Source organism: Podarcis pityusensis (genome assembly GCF_964106645.2).
Source record: "Podarcis pityusensis genome assembly, chromosome: 15".
In the NCBI taxonomy this organism is placed as follows: domain Eukaryota; kingdom Metazoa; phylum Chordata; class Lepidosauria; order Squamata; family Lacertidae; genus Podarcis; species Podarcis pityusensis.
The window spans coordinates 29,404,266-29,428,823 of NC_138040.1; the positions used below are offsets into that span (position 1 = coordinate 29,404,266).

Sequence of the window (24,558 nt, forward strand, 5' to 3'; positions counted from 1 at the left end):
ACAATGGTGACATAGGGGGGCTCCAGAGGGGACAAGGAAACCACAACTGCAGCACAGCAAGGGGTTGCCTAGGTATGCTTTGCACTGCAGAACAAGCCATGGTTTGCCAAAAGGCTGCAGCTGGCCTCATGTAGGGGAAGACGATGGCAACTTCGCTTGAAGACACTAATCAGAGGGAAAATGAAAAATGGAGGGAGTGGACACCATGAAGCCAGAGGCTGCCAGCGGCCCAGTCATTGCTGGCCAAGCCTTACCTCTGCAGAACTCAGACAGGATTGCTTGGATTCATTAACCCCACTATGGCTGGGCTTCTGCAGCATCTTCCTTGGACTAAAATGCCCTGCAGTCTCTGCTTCCAAGAAAAATACATTTTGTCTCGGGCAAGTGTCTTCCGCAATTGTTGCAAAACCTGAGTACTGACTTTTTGGGTGACCCAAGAGTTCGTTTCCTTAGCCCCCCGCCCCCACCCCTACCCCTCATCTATTTTCAGTAAGCTGCAGGGAGGGACCAGCCCAGCCTAAGCAGATCCCTCCCTCCCTTTCTCCCTCCCTCCCTTTCTCCCTCCCTCCCTCCCATCACACACACTGCCTGTCAGGATCTCTGGTCGCATCCGGCAGGATTTTACAAAAGGTGCTGCTCAACTTCACTCGGGTACACACAAGGCCTCATTTCGGGAGAGCTGCGTCAGCCCTCTGCCCTACTCAGAGTCAAGCACAAGTTTCTGCTGGAGTGACCTTTCTCCGGGCTCAAAGGGAGTTGGGAAGCCGTTTCCTGTAGCACCGAGTTCTCTTCCATGCCCTGACGCAGGGCAGATCAGCAACGGTCCTTCCACGTAAGCTAATCCCAGTTTGTCAGAGAGAAGGTTCAAAACACAGAAAGGGCCACTTCTTTCTATAGAAGGCAGAGGCCTCCCCCTGCCCAAACACTGTGCAGGGTCCCCTTCTCATCTTCATAAGACACGGGCCAGGTAGGAGCCGGTGGCAGCAGATGCCTCTGTATCAGAGGACCACAACTGGGAGTTCCTACTATGGAGACCTCCGTTGCCCCCATGGAAGAGGAAAGAAGCCACTGGATTGCTCAAGGAGGCTCATCCAGTTTGACATGTCCACACAAATCGGGCAAAGACCAGCAGCTTAGCCAGATAAGCTGGCATCAATTGCTACCTCATCCCCTGTAACCATGTCTTAACACAGGCCCAGCACAGAGAGAGGGGTTCTTGTTAAGCCAACCACCAAAGTCTTCTCCTTCGCGCACTCCCAGGATTTCAAATTCAGGCTGAAGGTAGCGTGGGGGTCTGCATCCCCCACCACACCAAGACAGAGCACACAGATCAGCTACAAACAGGGCCATTGTGTGCCATTTGTTCCTCCGGGAGGCAGCGGCATTCACAGTAGCTACGTGGCAAAAGCTCCAAACATCAAACACCAGCCATCCAGGTAGGCTCTGGAGGAGAGAGGAACTGGGCTGTGATGTAGATACGGAGTGGGGAAAGCTTCGACAAAAGGGGGCTCCTGGAGAACACTGTTTGACCACTGACGTCTCAGTGCTTGTCCATGGCCAATGTACTCCCGTTGGCCTTGGGTTTAGGCTTAGACTTGAAGGAAAAGCGCTTGATGAGGCGCCGAGAGAAGCTGCCAGATTTTTTTCTGCCAGAGGAGCTAGCACCGGCATTGGGCAAGTCATCATGAGACTGGCTGAGGCCGGCTTCCTTCTGCTTGTTCTTCCTCCGGAAGATGAGTTTGGTGCCGCTCCGAAGGAAGTTCACTGCAGCGGGAGAGAGAAACACGTGAACATCCAGGGAACTCTCTGCCACATCCCATGCCACCACCCTAGCTTCTCCGACGCCAGAGCAATGGGTTGAAGTTCTCCTGAGGTTCTGGGCACCCCCTGGGCACACACTCAGCCTCACCTTTGTGATCTTTCAAGCTCCTGGTCTCCAGAGCACCTGTCGAGCCTGTTTCGGATTCCACATCCTCCAATGAGGGCCTTTCGGAGATGTCCGAGCGCGTCGTCTCATCCAGCTCCCTTTGGGCAGAGTATGAGGCTTCCAGCTGCTGAGTGGCATCAGTGATGCTGTGCCCATATTCAGATATGCCAGTCGCAATGGAGTCATCCTGGAGAGTGGCCTCCAGCGAAGCAGCGTAACCAAGGGAGAGAGCCATCTCGTCTTCAGCAATTGGTACCTGGGATCAGGTTGGGTTGGTGAGTGAGAAGAACGATCCAACAGAAGCCAAAAGTAGTCACTGTCTCCCTGCCCCTACCCACTGATCAGAACCACCTCTTCCACCCACTTCATCATTCGGAGCTTCCTAAGAAAGGATGGCTGACTCCAAGCAAGTAGATAAGCAGTTACCTTGGAAACTCCTGAGATGATCAGTGTACTTCGCTTTGTCGGGGTCTTTTTGGCAGGTTTATTGGTCAAATCTGTCAGCTGCCTGATTGCCGTCTCGGCCACTGGGTCCAAGCCATTGGACACATGGCTGCTTCCTGGAGGAGACACAAACACACAGATATGCATGGATATAGAAGACTTATTGTATTGATTTATGGGGCAAGTGAAAAAGGTGTGTAAGACCTTCCTTCTTTGCCACTCCTACTGTCTAGAGCAGGGGCTCCCAAACTTGGGTCCTCCAGCTGTTGTTGGACTACAAGTCCCATCATTCCTAACTAGCAGGATCAGTGGTCAGGGATGGTGGGAATTGTAGTCTACGAGCAGCTGGAGACCCAAGTTTGGGAAACGCTGGATTGGAGGTCCAAACTGACCAGAACAGATGTTGAAGTGCAGCCTGCTTTTAATATACAAGGTGAGCCAGTTTCTGCACTCTGTCTTCACCCCATCTTTCCTCCAAAGGAATTCAGGGTGGTGTATGTGGCTCTTGCTCCCTCCCTTTTTCCCACCTCAATTTTATCATCTGAGCAATCTAAGTAGGTTAGGAAGAGGAGACGGTGACTGGCCCAAGGTCACTCAGTGAGCTGCATGGCTGTGGGGGATTTGAACCCTGGACTCCCAAGTGCAACACTCTCACAATTACGCTACACAGGCTTCTCAGTGGCTCTTCCTGGTTTCCTCCCAGACAGGAACAAAGCAAGCCAGCAAGAAAATAGTTGAGGAGGAGGACAAGCTTTCCATGGGTTTGTCTCCAGCTGGGCCCAAAGGCCTCTTCAAGCATTCTCCTGGCATGGGGTGGGGCAGGGAAAGGGATGTCACATGGCCTAATCCAGGGTTCAGCAAACTTTTTCAGCAGGGGGCCAGTCCACTGTCCCTCAGACCTTGTGGGGGGCCAGACTATATTGGGGGGGGGGGAATGAACGAATTCCTATGCCCCACAAATAACCCAGAGATGCATTTTAAATAAAAGGGCACATTCTACTCATGTAAAAACATGCTGATTCCCAGACCATCTGTGGGCCGGATTTAGAAGGCGATTGGGCCGGATCCGGCCCCCGGGCCTTAGTTTGTCTACCCATGGCCTAATCCTTGCAGCTCTTTGCAGTGTGGTCGAGGACAAAAAAAATGGCTCCCTGATGACTTACTACTACTGCAAGGGGAAGAGCTGGGGCAGCCATTTTCTGGAAGCATCGTGGTCACTTTCTCTGTCACTTCCACCTTCGATGGAGACCTTGAGGGTGAATCTGGGCTCCAGAAGAAAAGGGGTGCAAAATCAGCAAACAAGGTCACAGGACCCAACAGATGCTTCACACACACATACACACATACACACACACACACACACACACACACCCTTTCCAGGTTTTCTGACAATAGGCATGCGGTTCACTTGCTGGGGAGGTGGAAGACTCCCTGCCTTGATAGAACTCAGTATCCAGTATCCTCAAAGCAGGCGTGCTGTTATATGCCAGAGTGGTACTGCTGCACAGGGCCCAATATCCAAGGGGAACGCAGGGACTTCAAAGCGGAGGGGTTGCTATATAACCCAACAGCCCTGAAGGAAGCTGGCCATTTCCATTGGGAGAAATCCTTCCCTACCCACCAAGTATGTTTTGCCTGAAAGCGTTGGATGAACTTTAAGCCAAGGCTCACAAGAGCTCAGCCCCAGAAATAGATATCCACACCAGGGACAAGTAAAAGCAGTGAGGAAGTCCTTCTGCCTCTCACAGCACTTGCTGCCAAGTGCATCTCCTTTACAAATCGGTCACCAGCTACTTGCTGCATCTTTCCAGATCCTGGATAAGATGCTCTGTTTCCAGGAAGGTGTTACTCCCATCACTATGGCCCATTTGGCAAACAGGCTGGGTTCACAATAAATTGCTGGTGCCTCTCCAGCAACTGCAGGTCCCTCTTGGCTGCCTTTGCCATTCCAGAGGAGCAGACAAAGCAGCACCACTGCACTTGTGAATGCATTAAAACACACACACACACACAGAGAGAGAGAGAGAGAGAGAGAGAGAGAGCGCGCTGTGGACACCCTGAAAACAGGGTCCCCTTACCAATCTTGCAGTCCATTTTGGGCCTGGACTGGATGGTGGTGACTGTGGTGACGATGGTCCCATCAGGCATGATGGTGCGGTCCATCTCAATCTTTTTGGTGGGGGTGATGCTGGTTCGCAGCGAAGAGGCCAGCTGAAGCTCTGGCAGTTCCTGATAGAGCAGCTGCCAAGAGAGCCAGATGCAAATGCTTCAGACAGACAGGTGGGGTCACATAGACACACACCGGGGTAGCACTCAGTTCAGCAGCTCCCCATCAGCAGAACCAGCTTCCCTCCAACAGCGGGTGATCTTCTTGCCCCAGAACAGGAAGAGACCAGCACCCCAGAACCTGCCTGCTTTGCTCTTTCTGCAGCCAAATTGCCTGACATAAAGCTGGCCCAGCCTTGGGAGAGGGATTTGCATGCAGAACAATAACAACAACAACATTTTTATCATTTATTATTATTTATTGAATTTATATACCGCCCTATACCCAGAGGTCTCAAGGCGGTTCACATAAGTTTATATTTATATGCCACCAAACTGGTGGGCGGCTGCCAACAGAATACTAAAAACACAATGAAACATCAAACATTAAATACTCAGGTTTCGCCTGCAGCCTCTCCAGGCAGAGCTGAGAGAGACTCCCTGGCCCAAAACTCTGGAGATGCGCTGCCAGTTAGTGTAGGCAATATGAGCGAGATGGACACAAGGGTCTGACTCAGGATGAGGCAGCTTCCAATTGGTTTAGTTGGGAGACAAGGGTCCGTGCCCCTCAAGGGACTGTGGCAACATCAAGGAAAGAGGCTGGCGCCTGTGCTTAATGACTCTGAAGCAGGGGTGGGTGTGGGCAGGGGACCTTCCAGTAAGTTGCAGCTGGACCACTTTGGTCTCAGTCCCTTGCTTCTCCCTCCCCAACATCTGCATACAGAATCTCAAACTGAAAGAGGAAAAGCCCTGCAGAGGCCACTGGTTATTCTAATCCAGAGATTCCTGCATGGAGTTCTTGCCCCTTCTGCCTGTCACTTCACACTTCACCTCCAGTGCAACGGCTGCTCCTGCAGGCAGCTTCCTGACAGCTCCGGGGGTCAGTGTGTACTGCTGCTGTCCCCGTGGCTCTTTGGAGGGAGAGTCCAGCGGGATAGTGGCAAATCCCAAGAGCACATCTGCAAGAGAGTAGCAACAAAGAGGGAATACAAGTGGAGATTCTCCTTGGTTCCAGGTGCTGGCAGCAGCCCATGCTATGCCAACTTAAATCATAGAAACAGAGCATTGTAGAGATCAAAGGGATCCCCAGCGGTCATCTAGTCCAACCCCCCAATCACTGATCCCTTCTTCCAAGTCAGTCTCCAACCTAGCTGCTCCCACTGCCCACTCATCAATATCCAGCCACCACTTCTCAGTGTCCAGCCAGTCCCTGACACCTCATTTGAGAGCCGCCACCGGGCCCAGCAGCCTTGGCCACCCACAGGTCACAGCAATCCTCAGCTCCATGGCTGGCCTCAGAAAATACTTACCTTCTCCAGAACTGCTGCTCCCAAGCACACTCAGCTTCAGCTCTCTGCTCCTCGGTCCAAGCTCCCTGTCCAGGCACAAGAAGAGGAAACAGGCATTCAGAGGTTTAGAACATTCTCCCTCTGCAAAACATGGGCTCCCTTTCCCATCCTCAAATTTGAGGTCCATGAGTAGTGGTCTCCAGAGTAAGAGGGGAAATGGAAGAGCACCATTTGGGGACAAAGATGAAGGCTTGCTCTGTCCCCTCTGGGTGGAGGTGCTGAAGGGAAAGCATTGAAGTGGTGCAGCAGGACACCCAACCCAAGGAAGCTGGCTGCAAACCAGAGATGGTGCTTCCTATTCCAGACAGCCCTTGGGTTCTGGCCAGCCAACACACCCTTCCCCAAATACGCAAAAGAACAAAAAAACACTGCTCCTTACAGAACGAGCTTGTCCGCCCACTCGACTTCGGCTGCAGGGCTGGAGCTACTGGCTGGCACCAGCTTCGTCCTCTTCAGCTGCCGAGGGCTGTCCAGCTCTGCCACGCAGCACAGCTGCCCACTTCCTAAAAGGGCCACAGAGCAACATTGGGGTGAGGCCATGCAGACACCTGATAAGCCCTGGGAGGACTGCCCCAAAACAAGAAGCAATAGGGGCCACTCGCTGAGCATCACCATGCTGAGTAGGGATTTGTCTGCCCAGAGCAACTCACCTGGATTCCCACCCACATCTTTGCACATCTTCAGCACACGCACGGCGGACTGGAAAGGAAACCCCCACTCCTAAAGTCACCCATCCCCTGAAATCTGGCTCTCCCTTCAGAGTCTTAACACTTTGAAAAGCTCTAAGCAGGTGGCTATGTAGTGATACAGTGGTGCCTCGCAAGACAAAATTAATCCGTTCCGCGAGTCTCTTCGTCTTGCGGTTTTTTCGTCTTGCGAAGCACGGCTATTAGCGGCTTAGCGGCTATTAACGGCTTAGCGGCTTTAAGAAAAAGGAAACAAACTCACAAGAACTCGCAAGAGGTTTCGTCTTGCGAAGCAAGCCCATAGGGAAATTCGTCTTGCGGAACGACTCAAAAAACGCAAAACCCTTTCGTCTAGCGAGTTATTCATCTTGCGAGGCATTCGTCTTGCGGGGCACCACTGTACTGCTTACAGAATCGCCTTAACCCCTTGGCAAGAGGCCTGCTTGGTTCTGCAGGTGAGAGGATGCAGCCAACGTTGGGTCTTCACACCTAGCCCAAAGTTGGCCAGGATGCTCCATGCCATGCCTTCAAACACAGGTGTTCACTCTCACCCCGCAGAGCAGCCAAAGGCCTGAAACATCTCCTGCTCCTGCATCATACCTCGCGTCTCCTCAGAGCCCAAGTGTAGAGCTCGCAGATGCTGGAGAAGCAGCTTGGGTGCCACTGGAGCAGCTGTGCTGGATGGGGACCCCTGGGAAAGTTTATTGCAGGACACCTGAGATAAACAAGGAAGGAAAGCACATGAGCAGGGAACCACTGACACATGCACTCCCAACTCTCTCAAAACATGAATGGGGACCTGCAGAGGTGGTTGGACCGCAATTCACATCACTCTCGATCATTGGCTATCCTGGCTAGGCTTGATGGGAGCTGGAGTTCCAAAACTCCCCATCCTTGCTGTAAAACCAAATGGCTGACAATAAATGCCAGCTACATCCAGGGGTGTGGATAATAAATAATAATAATAATTTATTATTTATACCCCGCCCATCTGGCTGGGTTTCCTAAGACACTCTGGGCAGCTCCCAACAGAATATTAAAAGCACAATAAAACACCAGTCATTAAAAACTTCCCTAAACAGGGCTGCCTTCAGATGTCTTCTAAAAGTCAGATAGTTGTTTATTTCCTTGACATCTGATGGGAGGGCGTTCCACAGGGCGGGCGCCACTACCGAGAAGGCCCTCTGCCTGGTTCCCTGTAACCTCACTTCTTGCAGGGAGGGAACCACCAGAAGGCCCTTGGAGCTGGACCTCAGTGTCCGGGCTGGATGATGGGGGTGGAGACACTCCTTCAGGTATACTGGGCTGAGGCCGATTCCAAAGTCCCCCACTCATACTGGGCTAGAAGGAAGAATCCCCTCACTCAACAGCAACACACCAATGTGGGAAAGATCTTTACCGCATTGCTGCCAGCTACACAGGCCTTCAGATTCACCATCATGGCAGGCTGAGTGCTGACGACGGAGTCCTCAATCAGGTCCTTTATGGTGGACAGGTCCACTTTCCCGTCATTCTCCTGGATCACAAAAATAAGCTCAGAAAACAAGCCCAGAAGGTGGGAAAGATTGCATTTCTTGCAGAGAATGTCCCCCCTTTACAGGAAGGTTAAAAAGCACCTGCAGCCAAAGCGAGGCGTCACCCTCAAGACTTCCACTGACCCCAGGAAAGGAGTTTCTATCAAGTGTTCCATACACACACACACATATCTCTCTCTCTCTGTGTATAATTTTTTTTACTAAATTTTCTGCTTTACAATTTAAAATACTCATTTAAACATCCTTAAAATATCATTGACTCCCCTTCCTCTCTTTCCATGGTTCATTTTGCATATCTTAATCCTTGCATATTTTACTAAAACAAAACCATTTAGTATTCCACTGTTGTATCCGTCAAAACTTATTTACACTGTTGAATTTATCTTAATGTTGCCAACATTTTCAAGTGTACACATTTCCCCCATATATTCAATAAACATTTTTCAATCTTCTCTAAATGTATGTTCTTCTCTTATTCTATATGTTAAATCTGCAAGCTGCGCCCTCCACTGACCCCAGGAAAGGAGCTCCTATCAAGTGTTCCTGCAGCACCAGCCGGGTGCCGGGAGTTGTAGAATACAAAGCTTTCATTTGAGCACCCCATGCAACGCAGGTCCTTTCAGATTCATGGGGCGTCCTGAGCAGGTTGCAGAAATGGCCCCGCTGAAAAGCAAGGCAAGTCTGGCAGCACTTTCCTATGCAAAGATGTCTCACGTTTTGGAAAAGCCACTTTTGCTCCCTCTGAATGTAGCATCACGTTCGGCAAGCAAGCCCACGTAGGTTTGCTTGAAAGACAGGGACATATGTCCACCCTGCTGGAGCATGGAGCTGAGCCAGGACAAGCACGGTAGTGAGTTTGGTTCTATTACTGATGGCTTGAATCAGAGTAACAGATTTTCAGCACGCTGCATGTCTTCATTAGCTGACCAGCAGTAGTGGCTGGAACTCTTGGTAGGTGAAACCAACTAATTCTAGTTTTGTCCCCATCCTCCTCGCTTTTGAGCTCTACAAGGGGCTAAGGAGGAGGAAGCTGATAGCCAATGCTGATATTTGTAAGGAAGGCAGGCAGGCAAGTGGGAGCTGGCTGAAGGCAGACTGAAATAGGGAAGGCAGCCCCCCATTTGCCCTGATGGGAAAACATCCACTGCTTATCACTGCTGAATATTTGTGTTAAGAGCAATACCGCTTTGCAATGGGTCACCAATCAGCTTCAGCATAATCTGTACTTTTAACTTCCCTCTGACCTCACTGGTTACAATTCTAGCCCCCCATTACCACCGGCACCACTCCCCCATGTGTATATATATATCACTGCAGTTTTTAGGAGAAGGCTCCAGGCACTGCATGAAGTGGGCTCTAGGTCCTTAAAGATTTTGGCATAATGAACTTGTTGATTTTGCCAAGTTGCTTTGCTGTTTCTGCCGCAGTCTCACTAGCCTTGCACACACGGTAGCCAAATGAGGGGTGTGCCACTGAGCTTTCTCTAGCAGGAGGGAAGAATTCAAAAGCAGCCATGTGTGTGTAATCAGGACCAGTGGAGTCCTCTGGCTCCCCCTTGCAGAACAGGCAAGTGTGACTTTCCACCCAGCAATGCTCATCTGTTTGTTTGCTCACTTCACGTAGCTGGAGCCTTGGAACGACGGACAGGTTCAGCTCTGGTCTGTCTTTGAATGCCCAGGATACCAGCAGCCCTTCATCTTGAATCTCCTCCAGGTGGATCTCCAACTGTCCCAGGTAAAAAAAAAAAAGTCTTATCATCATCACCACCACCACCAGGAACATCAACTGCACAAAGGTATTTATACCCACCTATTTTGTATAATCTGTAGGCTGGCAATATTCATCTAAAACCACCCAAGTAAACAATATCGCAACCCAAGCTTTTATGCAAAACCCAAGACTTAAGCAAAATAGGCACGGGCCTCTACCTGCAGACCCGCCCAGGCACAAATCCTGCTAGCAGCAGCCTCTGCCCACAATAACTCAGAGGGGTGGAGTGGGCAGGGGTGGGAAGGAGAGAAAGCCCCAGACCCCAGAACCACAGTTACCTGGGCCTGCAGCACAGCCAAGGTGACATGATAGGTGTCCATGGAAACGGCAGCTGGAGACTGCTGAGTGACTGAGACAGGGAACTGCAGGGTGCTGGCAGAAAGGTGGCAACACAACATCTGGAAGGAGAGACGGGAAGGGAGAGACGGTCATTGTGCCCAGCTGGAGGGCCAGCCAGAAGGCAGGTGACAAAGAGCAGCAGGAAGGGAAGACGGTTCAGGGGAACAGTCAGGGGTCTGTTGTTACCACTACGCCCAGTCCCAGACACCTCCATTTGGGCACAACTAGGGTCAGCTGGTAGGGGGAAATGATTCAACCTCCCTTATGTTTTTATATGTGCTGGAAGCCGCCCAGAGTGGCTGGGGAAACCCAGCCAGATGGGCCGGGTATAAATTTTATTATTATTATTATTATTATTATTATTATTATTATTATTATTGAAGCTTTTAATGTTTGATGCATTACTGTATTTTAATATTTTGTTGGAAGCTGCCCAGAGTGGCTAGGGAAGCCCAGCCAGATGGGCGGGGTATAAATAATAAATTATAATTATAATTACAATGATTTTCCAAACTACATCACTCTCATTTTATACGTAAACATAAACCCTGCACTCAAGCATGTGGCCTTGGAAGGAACACCTCTCCCCCCCCCCATTCCCCCTTGCATGCTTATGGTGCAAAGTGGGGGCACTCATTCTCTCCACAGCAAATGTGTTTCCCCTCATGCCCGCTGACAATCATGGGTTCTCTTCTGATTTCCTGCCCAGATTCTGCCCTGGTCTTCCCCATGTCACGGCAGGAGCTTCCAGCCTCTGCTGCTGTGGCAATTAAACATTCATGCAAGACCCACTGCCTAGATCCTGCACAGAACAGCTAACTCTTCTTTGATCACCTGTTGGCCTCCGCGTGTTTCTTGTGATGCTCCTTGGTATCTTTCCTTCCCTGTCGCTTTCACACCATCTCTCTCTAATCACTACTAACTTCTCCTTTTGGACCTTTCCTGACTCCTTCCTCCCTCCCGGTCCCTGGGAGTGGGGGTCTTAAACATCACTAACCACAACTCAGCCCTTCACGCAGTGAAATGCGTGAAGCCGGGAGGAAAGTTGGGGAGGCAGTTCATTTGGCCATATACAGAGTGCACTCCCATAGCTCATGCCCACATGCCTCAAACTATGGGGTTTTCTGTGGCTCCATACTTTGCTTTATATATATAGATAGATAGATAGATAGATAGATAGATAGATAGATAGATAGATTTTTTAACATATCAGTTCCAACAGTCATACAATAGATCTTCTCATCTTATACAACGTTCTAGACTTCCGTCAACACCTCTGATGATTTTTCGTTCTTTATCACTTATTCTGCATTTCTTAATTTCTATATTGCATTTAATTATCCTTAACTAATAATTCTTTTCATAGTCTTTCTTGTAATATTTCAAATAATCCACCTTACAAAACTTGTTGCAGTCCTACTAGCATAATCTGTTCATCACAATTACTTTTCAAATACTGTAGTTCATATATTTACTCCAGTCCTCTAAGAATCTCTGATCCTGCAGGTTTCAAATCCTTCCTGTTAATTCATCTAATTCTGCATAGTCCATCAACTTCATCCTTCATTCTTCTTTCGTCGGTAATTCTTCTTGTTCTGTGGCTCCATACTTTGAGGGAGTCATCATGTTTGACCTTCTCCAAAATATTCCCTTTCAGATTCTCTGTCTCACAGCCCCACTGTCTATGGGGAATCCTTTTCAGACAGAGGGCCACACATTCCCTTCTAGGCAGCTGCTAAGGGCCACATGCCAGTGGTGGGTGGGGCCAGAAGAAAAGTGGGTGGAGCAACAGATGTTATTTTGACTTCCATACAGTAGGCTTGCTTCCACACATACTCAAACATACCCCTCTAACGTCCACCCAGGCAAGCAACAGGCAAGCAACAATACTCAAGGAGGACATGGAGCAGGATCTGCCAGGGGTGTGGCCTAGGAGAGTCCCAAGGGCCGGAAAGAGAGGCCTGCAAGGGCCACATTCTACCCATGGGTCTGAGGTTTCCCCTCCCTGGTCTTGGTTGAATGTTAGACTGGTAGTTTTCAGCAGGTATGTTTTCATCTGACACTGAAAGGGCCAAGAGCATCAGTCAGGAGATCTGTGTGGCTCCTGAGGCTGCCAAATCTTCCTGCTCATACTAAACAAAGCTGGGCAGGCCCAGGGCAGAAGCCCCTTTAAGCGACCACAATTTCAGCAGTGCAAATTAACACAGGAATCTGCAATCCAAAAACAGAACCTGAGCATCGCAAAGAATGGCAGGAAGAGGGCAGTGCAGCTGTCTGGATCACGGCGGCTTTCCAGTGGTTTGGTTCTGAGCATTGAAGGCCAAGGTGAAGACCGGCTAGCAAATTCCCAATGGCTTCTGCTGCTCCCCCCCCCCCCCCGATCTAACATTGTGCTCCCCTCTAAAGGTGGTGGCAGGGAAAAGTAACAGCACAAGGATCAGAATGCGACAGCAGCAGCCTACCATACTGCGATCCGACTGGTCCGTGCACGTCACGTGGTCAATCTTGACAGCCGGTAGTTGCTGAGGACTCTCCTCAAACGTAATCTGGACTGAGCTCTGGGTCAAGAAGAAAAACTTGTTACTCCCCAGGCTGGGAAACCCCAACACAAATAGTTGAAAATGGGTGCATATCTACAAGGGCAAAGCAAGCCTTGCCACACCAGCCATGGCACAGGGGATGGGCAGAGGCATTTCACAAGGCTCACGGACCACCGAGGAATCCCCTGCAAGCATCCAGATGTTGCTGTCCTCCAGCTCCCATCAGTCCAAGGCAATGTGGCCAATGGCACTGTAGGAGTCTGGCAGCATCTGCAAGGCCACTGTTTCTCCACCTCTGGCTTATGGACTCAGAATTGACTTTCAAACCAGTTATTTCCAATTCTCACTCCATAGAGAAGACCCTAGTAAGTTGGACCTCCCCACTGAGTTATAGTCCAAAGAAGCTTGAGAACCCCCAAGGTAAAGGAAAAGGGACCCCTGACCATTAGGTCCAGTCGTGGCCGACTCTGGGGTTGTGGCGCTCATCTCGCTTGGCCAAGGGAGCCGGCGTACAGCTTCCGAGTCATGTGGCCAGCATGACTAAGCCACTTCTGGCGAACCAGAGCAGTGCACAGAAATGCCGTTTACCTTCCCGCCGGAGTGGTACCTATTTATCTACTTGCACTTTGACGTGCTTTCAAACTGCTAGGTTGGCAGGAGCAGGGACCGAGCAATGGGAGCTCACCTCGTCATGGGGATTCGAACTGCCGACCTTGTGATCAGCAAGTCCTAGGCTCTGTGGTTTAACCCACAGCGCCACCTGCGTCTCTTAGAGAACCCCCAAAGGAAGCATCTAATAATAAGGCTTTGCATTTGTACTGTATAACTCTTCAAAATGTTCAAAGTGCTTTACATACATTATCTAGTTGGACTCTTTACAACAACCCTGTAAGTAAAATCTGTATTATTGTCCCCCCACCCGGGAGCCAGGTGCATTTTGCGACTGGCATGAGTCCAATTGCAACCACCTGGAGAACTCTGGATGCCAGGTTGACAGCTGACATGCTGACATTTCCATCTGGCTGACCCTTCCAGCTTTCTTAAACAGCTAAGCAGAAGACCTTGCTTATTACATGTACATCCTACCTTTTCCACCAAGGAGTACATGGTTCATGCCATGCCCCCTTTCCTAGTTAACCCCTACAATGACCCCTTGAGGCAGGTTAAGAGGCTGTGATTGGCTCAAGGTCACCCAGTGAGCTTCATGACTGAGCGGGGAATTGAACCCTGATCTCCCAGGTCCTAGTCCGACACTCTAACCACTACACCACCTATGGGGCAGCTCTATAAATCAAGCAGGTAAATAAATATGGTGAAAGCAAAATGTCACTTAGAGAAGGGTCTGAAATATTCTCCTTGAAGCATGCATTTGTTTTATTCTAGATTGTTTTATTTGATGTTTTAATGTGTTGTAAACTGCTTTGAGATTTTTTTTCTTTAAAATATAAAGCAGTTTAGAAATTAAATGAATAATAATAATAATAATATATCACCACAAAAACACTCCGTTGTGGTGTCCATAACCTAGGTTTAAGATGCCATTTGGCTATTCACATATATCTGAGTTTCTAACACTGTCCTCCCCCCATAATTCAGTGGGGGAAAGGAGAAAACTTGACTTCACTGCAGAAGTGAGAATGAAACAGGAGAATTCCAGATTCAAGTGGTACTGGGGCAGAGGGAGGGAGGACCACACAGGTTGCGACCATAGTTTCTGGCAGGGGTTGCGTGCAGCTGAATAGAAACACAATGGGGAAATTTGGCAGGTGAAGCTTCCCCCAGATGTAAGCAATCAGCAGTCTGTGCGATTTTGACCCGATAAGCACCATACAGAACACTAGATCAGGCAGCCCCGAATCAATAACTCCTCTAACAACAGCCCTGCAGTGGTTGCCTGTTTGGAAAGAGAAGAGATTGCTGTGCCCTGCTAGGCAGTTCCTGGCAACAAGGCAAAAGCGAAGGCAGGAAAAAAAGAGTTCTGTGCTTCACAAGCAGCAAGGAGAGTTCTCAGTTTGCTGCAGTTCCTCCTCTCAAGGTATTATTTACTGTGTGCCCAGCAGCCAAGGAGCTGCTGTGAAAGCAGCACTCCCCTCCATTCAAATCTCAGATCCGTAGGCTGGCCAAGGCACGCAGGTTAAGCAAAGGCAGAGTTGCCATGGGAGCCGGGGGTGGGGGGGAAGCTGGCCCAGCGAGTGGCAGCACAGAGGCTGCCTCCGCACTCGGCAGGACCCTGGCAGTCACGTTGGACAGTCTCTGAGCAACTAGAGGCGAGGCGAGGCTGGCTGGGTGGCTGGCTGGCTGGCTGCTGCCCTCCAGTTTGTTGAAGTGCCCCTTTCTCTGGACGCTGGGATCCACTGAGGCAGATCCACTCACAGCCTTTCTCTGCTGCCACCAACTTGGAGAAGGAAGCCTCCGCTCTCGTGGCTGCGACTCTCCCCAAACAAGTCTTGATCTCCAAGGAGAAATGCAAACATTGGTTGCTGGCAGTGAATTCCACTCTGCAAGAGGGCTTACTGTGGCAGCCCCAAGAAAGCAGCTTAGCCCAACCTGGAGCAAAACAGGTTTGGCTGGTCAGGTGCCATTGCCCTGCAGGGAGAGCAAGGGAAGGCCTCCCGGCCCCCAGTCAGAGGCACTCAGACCATCCTTGCCAGCCCAAACAGACGCTGCTGCAACCTTCCCTCTTCCCGGCCCATTGAAGCACACAGCAAGGAAGGCCAGCTCTTCCCTAGCTCTTGGGGTTATTCAGCTCTCTTGTTAATCCAGCCACATCTCCACCAAGGCCTTCTGGACAATTACTGGATCCAGAACAAACTCTTGGTCCTTAGCAAAGCTGTCTTATAATGAATCAGACCATTGGCCCATTTAGCTCAGTGCTGCCTACACAGACTGACAGCAGCTCTCCCGGGTTTCAGGCAGGGATTCCCTCCCAGCCTTACCTGGAAATGCTACAGTACCTGCATGAAAACCCCGTGCTCTACCACTGAGCTATTTGGGCCTTTCAGGCCATACTCCCTTCCCCATCAAACTTTCTGCAAGCATCTCCCAAGACATCCCTGCCCAGCTCCTCCCGCTCATTCCGCCATCTGCTTCCAACAACTCTACCCATCTGGTGGCCCTCAGAGCACCTCTATGTTCCTTCTAATCCTTCATCACAATCCACTTGTTCTATATGGCCTTTGGCACCATCCCTCAAGTCCTCTCCTCCCCTTCTGAAAACCAAGGTCATATAATTGGAGACACAACCTCCTATCCATGAGTTTCACTTCCACCTTGTCTTCAACCTTTAGCCTGCCCAGGTCCCTGCCCAGAAAGACTCCACAAAGCACCACAAACACTGAGAGCATAACAACCAACAACCCGGGCAGGTCTCCCTAGAGAGACACAGGTACACCTTCAGAGGATGCTTAGACATGCCCCACCCCCAAAAAATCAGTGCAAGGTTGTTGTGTGGATGCAGACTGAAGCATCCAACAGCATGTGTGCATCGGTTCTTCTGTTGGTTTACAAAGGCCAAGATGCCTATAAGGCAAGCATCTCTTTTTCACAAGGTTTTGGCTTCCCTGGGATTAATCTTCCCCCAACCAACAACAAAAAAGCCATTTATATTTATAGTATGCCACACTCTCTGGGAGAGACCAGCCTCACACTGGTCGCCTGATTCCTTGACAACCTTCTTCAGCATAACGTATTTATTTCTAATTTCCAAATGTATTTCTGCATGACTGCATCATTAAATATCAGGGTGGAAAACTATACAAATATGAAGGTACATTCTTTCACCTTTGGTGGACGTGCCCAAGGATTAAGGTTTTCTGGGAGGTGATTTATAATGAATTTAAAAAGGTATTTAAATATACCTTCTTGAAGAAACCAGAGGCCTTCCTCCTGGGCATAGTCAGCCAATCGGTGTTAAAGAAGGACAGAACTTTCTTTATGTATGCTACAACAGCAGCAAGAATACTTATTGCAAAGCATTGGAAGACACAAGCTCTACCCACACTGGAAGAATGGCAGATGAAAATGATGGACTACATGGAATTGGCGGAAATGACTGTCAGAATCCGAGACCAGGGAGAAGAGTCGGTGGAAGAAGATTGGAAGAAATTTAAAGACTACTTACAGAAATATTGTAAAATTAATGAATGTTAGAATGATGTCGGATTGAAGTTAAGTGGTTTCTAGCTGTAATGGTATAAAAGAATATGGAAAAATTGGTTTTTAATACGTAAAAATTTAATGTTATAATATATCAAGATTAAAGATCAGGATTAAAAAGGAGGGAAAGGAATTGCTGGACTAACAAATTGAATTGGAATACAAAAGAGGGAGGTATGAGGAGGTCCGGGAAACAAGTAAATGTAAGAGAAGTGATGAAAAGATGGAATTGTTTTTAACTGTTTTTTCTTTTTTGTACTTTGTATTTTTCCTTTTTATTGTTAATTTTTTTATTAATGTAATCTTTTTCTTTTGAAATTTTAATAAATATCATTTTAAAAAAAAAGGGAAACCATACAAATAATCACGAAAGTGACTGGCTAGTTAAAGAAAAAGAAAGAAAAAAATGTGAACACTGCACAGCATAATAAAGCCAAGAGGCGCATGGAAGTTAGCAGCATGAATGCCTGATGAATCTCTGCTGGAAGTATGTTCCCAGCTCATGGGACAAGTGAAACTAAATGCCTGACTTCTGGGCCTTTATACCACGGGGGACAACTATAACTGTGCTCCTGCAGATGATCAAGCAGTGATACAGGAGCTCAGGTGGTCCTCAAGGTATCCTGGACCCAAGCTGTTCAGGGCTTTGTGCATCAACACAAGAGCCTTGAACCTACCCAGGTAGCTCATGGGCAACCAGTAGAGATATTTTAGCAGAGGCATCACATGCTGTCAGCCACCTGCCCTCACCAGCAATCTAGTCACTAGCTGGAGTTTCCAGACACATTGCAGTAATCCAGTCTAACGCATGGACTACATTGGGTATCATGAGGCTTCAGCAGCTGTTTGCTTGCCTTGTGGAGTGGAGCCCATTGTGACCAACTTGGTGAATCCATGACTTTTTGTGTGGAGCGGGGGAAGGGGGTCTTGTGACTCTTCCGTAAGCCAGGCAGGTATAAAACCCAGAGATCCATTCTGGAAGGAAAGCACCTTGGACAGCAGCCACCTCTAGCCTCCAGGTTTCTTAGGGCAGTAGCTCCAGGGCATCACTGCTCAACTGGCACAGAGGACACAAGATCAATCGTGAGCCTCCATTCTCTCCAAACGGTGCCTCTTGTGCCAGCTCATAACTAGAAAAGGCCTAGAGATAGGTAGGAGGTTTGGATTTGTTCCGAAAAAGAAAAGTCACGGAAACAGAAACTGGGTAAAGAGAAGGCTACAGAGGATGGCAAGCATGCAGGGCTATTGGGGTCTCTAAGCCACAAAGCCCCTAGGATGGAGGAAAAAGCAGCCCAATCCTGCCCTGCTCCAGTCAGCTCTGAGCACCATCAAATGACTCACACAAGTTCTCCGAATTGGCAAAATTCAACAACATTCTGACCAGGGCAATTAAACACTTTAAAGCTTGGAGATGGAAGTTAAGTCAAGCCCTTTTCATTGTGGCCAGTAGAGGTCTACTGTCAACCTTACCATGATCCTTATCATGTCCTCACAGCAACAGAGACATGCCACCATGTATGTTGCCAGCTCTATTTTATCTCACGTAAACTGGCTAAATATTAGGCAGCTTCCAATCTGTCCATCATCTGCCCCAGTACTGTCTCTTTTGACTGGCAACAGGCCACTGGAGATGTCAAGAGCTGAACCTGGTCACCTGGTGAAGGCCAAGCAAGTGCTCTGCTACTACTGAGCAATGCTCCTTCCCCAAAGGGCAGGAATGGTGATCCCTGGACTGCTCTAACAAGACAGAACAATGCAGAAGGAACAGAAGCCTCCATCTAAAAGAAATGTGAGAATTTAACACACGAGAAAACAACCGTAAGATGCTATCAGGGCTATTTTTCTAGAAAAAGAGGTGCTGGAGCTCACCACAAACTTTCCCCTTGTTCTGTAAGAATGGCAATGGTGCTCACCTAAGAAGTGCCAGAGCTAAGCTCCAGCTGAAAAACAGCCCTGGATGAAATAAAAATGCAACTTAGGAAATATACAGTTGGTTTCTGGTATGGTTTTGTTAAAGCCAATAAAAATTAAAACTGGGAACATGAAAAATTATGAGAATTCTAAACCCTTTACTATTGGATTGATGTGCCTGGAAAGCACAGCAATATCAAGAGAACCAGCAAAATCTAGAACTCTTGAATACTCAGAATATTCAGGAAGGGACAGAAAGCCTGCAGAGTATGACCCAATATCTAGAAGTAAGGTTTCTTCTTTCATAAATTAACCCTAATCTGGTTGTGTAAGGTTCCCTGCATGCCTTCCAGAAATCCTGGGATGCATTGTCATCTGAGCAGGATGATTGTGAACAACAAAGACTGCTATTTCATGAGTCCCAAGAATGTGATTCCCATCTGCTTGGGCAGCAATAATGCTTTAAGTCATTAAAATATGAGCAGGAAAGATGACAGAAGTTCGTTGAGTCAGCTGTCTGTGGTAAATCACTGGAAGATGTGAAGCCCGATGCCTCAGTCCCAAAAGGAGGAACTTCACACTCCCAAATGCAAACAGAGCTTGGCCTCAAACAGAACGGGAATGGCTCTTGCTGTCTCCTTCCTGCACATGCTGGTGGAGAATTAGAGAGAAAGGTTGAGGCAAAAGATGTAGAATACAGTATTAAGTCCAGTGCGCTGTGAAATGCAAAAAGGGAATGAGAGGTGGGGGGAAAGAGGAAGAGGAGTTCCACATACATACACATCTTTTCCACCCAGCACATTTTTAAGGATTTTCATTTTCATGAAACTAAACAAGCATCCAGTTCTCATTAGCTCTCCCCCCCCCATCCCAATCATCCCATGGTTTTTGTTTTTTCCATAAGATAGATTTCTGTATGGCTTCTCTACAATTCAAATTGCTAAGAGGGGAAAACTGTGACATCAGAAGGAGCTAAAAATAATCCTATCCAGAGGGGACCTGAGATCAGTTGCCTCCAAAAGAACATTTATCCCAGATTCCTCTTGGATTTTCAGAGGGAGAGAGAGAAGTTTTCATCACTGATTGCACAGAGAAGGATCCGGCCTTAAGCCCCTCCTTGCTCCCCAGATGAAAGATCATCATCATCACTGCAGTCATTGTGGATTAGGCGGGGGGGGGGGGGGTTAGAGAGAAAAAGCTTCTTATTAAGAGGCCAGAATGTTTTCAGTGGCAAATCACCAAAGCCCATCAGTACTCTGCTAAAACTGAATTTCACCTATGTTAAACGAGAGGGCTTGACAGGTAGTACAACTGATTACTCAACAGTGTACAATTCCTATTCCTAAACACGTCCTTTTTTTGTTTTAGCTTATTTTGATGGTTTAAAATCATCCAGAGGACACAAAGGAGGTAACTCCAACAAGCACAATATGATCAAATACCAAAGGAAAGTAACCAGTCTAATTTAAAACCATGAAAAAAGCTGGCATTGAAGAACTCTCAGGATCAGACTTTGGACAGCCTCCGGAGTAAGAGAGCTCTGCAGGTGTTGAGAGTGCCCTGTGGTGCCCTTGCCATCTGGATCCAAGGCACCAATGATGGAGACACTCTCAGATAAGCAGAGATAACAGCAGCAGCAACATCAGCAGCTGTTTCTCAGGTATAGAGCACTGAGCTCCCATTTAAGCTCGCACTATCATTCATCAGCCCTGTCAGTGGGGAAATTTAAGCAACGCCAGCAGGATCCTAAGAGGCCTTGAGCAGAGCAGTTGCCTCTTTGAAAAGAAGCTCCACAAACAGGGTCGGTCCCTTCTGGAGACCCCCAAGCTTCTGCCTATCCTGAAAAGCTGGAGGAGTTGCACCACTATCCTGGAAACTGGTTGCCAGGCATGGAATATTCCAGCTATGCCAAGAGAGCCCAAGCAGACACGCAGGGCAGGTTCTTGGGACCACAGAGGAAAGACCACAGAGGAACTGGGCTTAGGATGCTCTTTAGCAAAATAAAAAAAGGGGGGATGCTTTGGTGTATCATATTTGTCAGCTTCCTTACATAATATCTGTAATGAAAAAGGACCCCAATACCCACATGAGGTTTGGTCACATGAAACCTGCTTGTTTTTGAGAGCACAGAAGCCCCTCACAAAGGGCAGGAAAGGCTCCTGCCCGGTTTCTCACGCTGATCAGCTGACAGCTTGCAAGCGTGATTAGGTTTCCGCCCTGCCGCTGCAAAGGTCATTACTGGTTGCTCTTTCAATCTGGCTCCGGTTTAAAATTCAGATCTTGCGGAAACAGCTAGAGCTGCCATCTTTATTCTATTCCTTTTGCTTCTAACGTTGCCTCCCACCCGTGAGCTAGTCATGCCTGCTCCCTTATCAATCTCCTCACTCTGGCTAGTTATGAGCAGATTTCTCAAGTAGGTGGGTGTGAACCTAATGCATATCCTGAGTTCTTCCAACAGGCTTCCAATAGGCTTCACCTAAGAGGATTTTTCTGCCTGGGAATCTGTCTAGTGCAGGAAACCATGCATATAAATCATAAGATATTGATATTCTGTTGTATATGGTTACAGAAGCATAGAACCGTAGAGTTGGAAAAGATGCTGAGGATCATCCAGTCCAACCCCCGCAATGCAGGAATATGCAGCTGTCCCATACAAGGATCGAACCTGCAACCTTGGCATTATCAGCACCATGCTCTAACCAACTGAGCTATCCTGTGTGTCCAAGAAAGGCATTTATTGCTCCCAGCCTCTGTACCGGTAGCAAAACAGAGAAGCGCCTGTGACGTGCTATGGAGCACAGCAAACAAATTGGAATGGGTTCAGAGGACGCCAAAAAAGATGGAATGGAAAGCAAGTTGTCCCCTGAGGAAAGCTTGAAGGAACAAGCTGGGAGAAGAGAAGACTGAAGAGGGGGAGGAATATGGGAGTACGTACTCTTCTTGCAGGCAAGCGGCAAAGACTGGCCTTCTCTGCAGCTCCAGAAGGCAGGGCTAGACGGAATAACCTTACATTACAGGAGGGGAGATTTGGGCTGAAAATGAGGAGAACCCTTTGGATTGTAAGAGCAGCTTGGAAACAGAACCAGCAACCCTGGATGGGTGGCTGGGCTCTCTCCTGCTGGAAGTACAGTACTTGAACAGAGGCCACCCTGTGAGGTGGGTGCAACAGCAGCAGCAGCAGCTCTAGATTTCCAGCACTGAAGGAGTGGTGCTGGGCAAGGTGCCCCTCCCTAGTTCTAGGTACACAAAAGGCTCCCAAGGAAGAGTCACCAACTCCCAGAGGTCACCATCACCCCAGTTTTAGAGATGGGGAATCACAAGTACCGGTTGGCCCACATCCACTATGCAAGTTTATGACGAAGCTGCCCTGCGCCGGCTTAGACTCACTCTCACCATCAACATATTTGTAGCCACACCAAATAGGGCGACAGGAATGCAACAGTATCAGAGGACAGCTTGCATTTCCTTTAACAGGATGCTGCGTGTGATGGGTGCTGGGGCAGAAGAGACTCAGCAAGAGAGGGAAAACTCACACAGAAAGCCTTTGGTCGGGAAGGGGGAAGATCCAAGCGAAGACTGAAGCAGGAAGCCCTTATAGATGCAGGACCTTCACCCCAATACCGCCACAAAGGAAGGTGCTTTCTGTCCACACACAGCTGGGAAGGAGCACGCCTGCTGCCACTGCAGTTTTCCTTTGGATTTGGTATCATTTACTTTAAACAAGATGCAAGTGAAGGTTTCAGTTTGCACTGGGAGGAGTCAGCCTGGCCTCTTGTACATACCAAAATGCCACTGCCCAGGCAGCCAGGAGAGTGGGGTGCCTTCCTATTGTGTTAATACGCCTTCTTAAAGAGCAGCTCCCCGCCCTGCCCCGCCCCCGCAAAAAAGGAAGATGAACCCAACTCCGCCCTGTTATCAGTGCAATGCTCTTCAGTGTAATTCTTTGTATTTTGCCCTTGTTTGCAAACTTTTGCCACCCCAGAAGGAATTGTAGTGACCTTTGGCTGATGTAATGAAACGCTTGATTATGTTGTTTACAGAAACACCAAGGAAGAGGGTTTGGTTCCAGGAGCCTGCCAGCTGGAGTCCCGGCACCTGCAAGACTGAGAAGCCCAGGAACTTTGATGCGCAGATCCCTGGAGCCGCCCCCACCCCAAGCAACCTCATGCAAGCCGATGGCACAAGCATCCCTTTCCTCCCCTACTTCTTTAGTGGTGCCAGAATCAAACTGGTTTACTCGCCAGGAAAAATCAGGGCTGACTTTCCATTTATTGCCATTTTTAATGGAATAACGCTCCCCACATTTAAAAAAAAGCATTTCGAAATTAGAGGAGAGAGAGAATGCGCGAAACCTTTTATACACCAATCGGAAGGGAAGCAGCTTTGGGGGCTTTTAGGGTCCCCAAAAGGAGAAAGGAAAGGCACATACAAGCAAGAAATAAAAACTTTCGCCTCCCCTCCCTCTCCGAAGGACAATACCACCTAGAGGCAAAGCGACCCTGCCCCGGTCGTTGCTGCTGCCCAAACCTCTGCGGGAAATTGGCCTGGCCGGGGTGGGTGGACAGCGCCAGCGAGGAACTTGCTGCTTTGCACAGGGCAAAATGCGGGGGCGGAAAGGGAGCTCTTGGCGAAGGCTGAGGCGACGGCGGCGACAGGGCAGCTCCTTGGGCAGAAAGTGGACCCCGCACCGCTTTCGTCTTTGCTGCTGCGTTTGGCTCTCGGGCTGAACCACCGGCAGGACTGGGGACCGAACTCTGAACACGTGCAGAGCGTCTCCCTCTGGGATCGGGTGCCACCTCGCGCAGGCTTCAGCCTGGGACGCCCCTTTCTCCGCGGGGTCCGGGAAAGAGCAGGCAGTCGAGGAAGGCTGGCTCGAAGCCCAGGTGGCTCACCTGTCACCCTCTCGGTGTCACTCTCCGAGGGCGCTGCCCAGACGCACCGCTGGCCCCCCCTCCACGCCGGGACCCCCTGGGGCCAGGCAGCCAAGCGCCTGCCCCCGCAGCCTGGGGAGGGGTGAGGGTGCTGCTGCCAGGAGACCCGGTCCCCGTCCCGCCCCGTCCCGCCCCCCGGCCTTGCTTACCCCGTGCCGGCGGGCCTGCTCGTTGAGGGCTCTCAGCCAGGCTCGCTGCCAGTTCTCGCGGAAGGCTCGGAAGGCGAAGAGCGACGCCAGCAAGCCGCGGGCCCCCGCCGCCGCCGCCCCCTCGGAGCCGGCCGCTTCCCGGGCCGAGCCCAGGCACCGCAGGGATGCCCAGAGGCCGGCGGCCGCAGCCGCGGTTCGGCCCCGCGACGGCAACGGCGCCTCCTTCTCCGGCCGGCGCCGTCCTCGCCACAAGCCGCGGGCGAACTGCAAGAGCCAGGCCGAGACCGTGAGCAGCGAGGCGGCGAAGAGCAGCACCAGCGCCGCCCAGCCCAAGCTCAGCCCCGGCTCCGGCTCCGGCTCCGGCTCCATGGCGGTGGCTCACGGGGCGTCGCGGCACATCGCGCGCTCTCCGGGGCAGGGGCGTCGAGGAAAGAGAGCCGCTTCCTGCCTCCTTCCGCGCCGGCTTCCAGCTACAGGGGGAGGCGCGCAGCGCTCTCCTTCCTTCCTTCTTGCCTTCCTTCCCGACCGTGCTGGGCGGAGCGCGTTGGAGCTGGAGA

General features: G+C 49.8%; 1 protein-coding gene across 1 annotated transcript; it reads right to left on the reverse strand.

Annotated features, from left to right (window-relative positions):
• Nucleotides 1-570: 570 nt before the first annotated feature.
• Nucleotides 571-24,517, reverse strand: C2CD2L (C2CD2 like). The gene is made up of 14 exons (XM_080983474.1): nucleotides 24,002-24,517; nucleotides 12,778-12,873; nucleotides 10,255-10,374; nucleotides 9,821-9,931; nucleotides 8,071-8,187; nucleotides 7,272-7,386; nucleotides 6,365-6,488; nucleotides 5,947-6,011; nucleotides 5,468-5,595; nucleotides 4,450-4,612; nucleotides 3,535-3,633; nucleotides 2,354-2,487; nucleotides 1,910-2,183; nucleotides 571-1,764 (listed from the first exon to the last, which is right to left on the reverse strand). The coding sequence occupies exons 1-14, from the start codon at nucleotides 24,368-24,370 to the stop codon at nucleotides 1,541-1,543; spliced, it is 2,139 nt and encodes a 712-aa protein (XP_080839600.1). The 5' UTR covers nucleotides 24,371-24,517; the 3' UTR covers nucleotides 571-1,540.
• Between the last annotated feature and the right edge of the window lie 41 nt (nucleotides 24,518-24,558).

What these genes read in the sequence shown, in the direction of transcription:
- C2CD2L (XM_080983474.1), bottom strand. Translation starts at nt 24,370, where the DNA reads ATGGAGCCGGAGCCGGAGCCGGAGCCGGGGCTGAGCTTGGGCTGGGCG. An exon ending in TGGGCGGACAAGCTCGTTCT is followed by an intron (nt 6,012 to 6,364) that starts GTAAGGAGCAGT and finishes GTGCCTGGACAG; the next exon opens with GGAGCTTGGACCGAGGAGCA. An exon ending in GAGCAGCCGTTGCACTGGAG is followed by an intron (nt 4,613 to 5,467) that starts GTGAAGTGTGAA and finishes CTCTCTTGGCAG; the next exon opens with CTGCTCTATCAGGAACTGCC.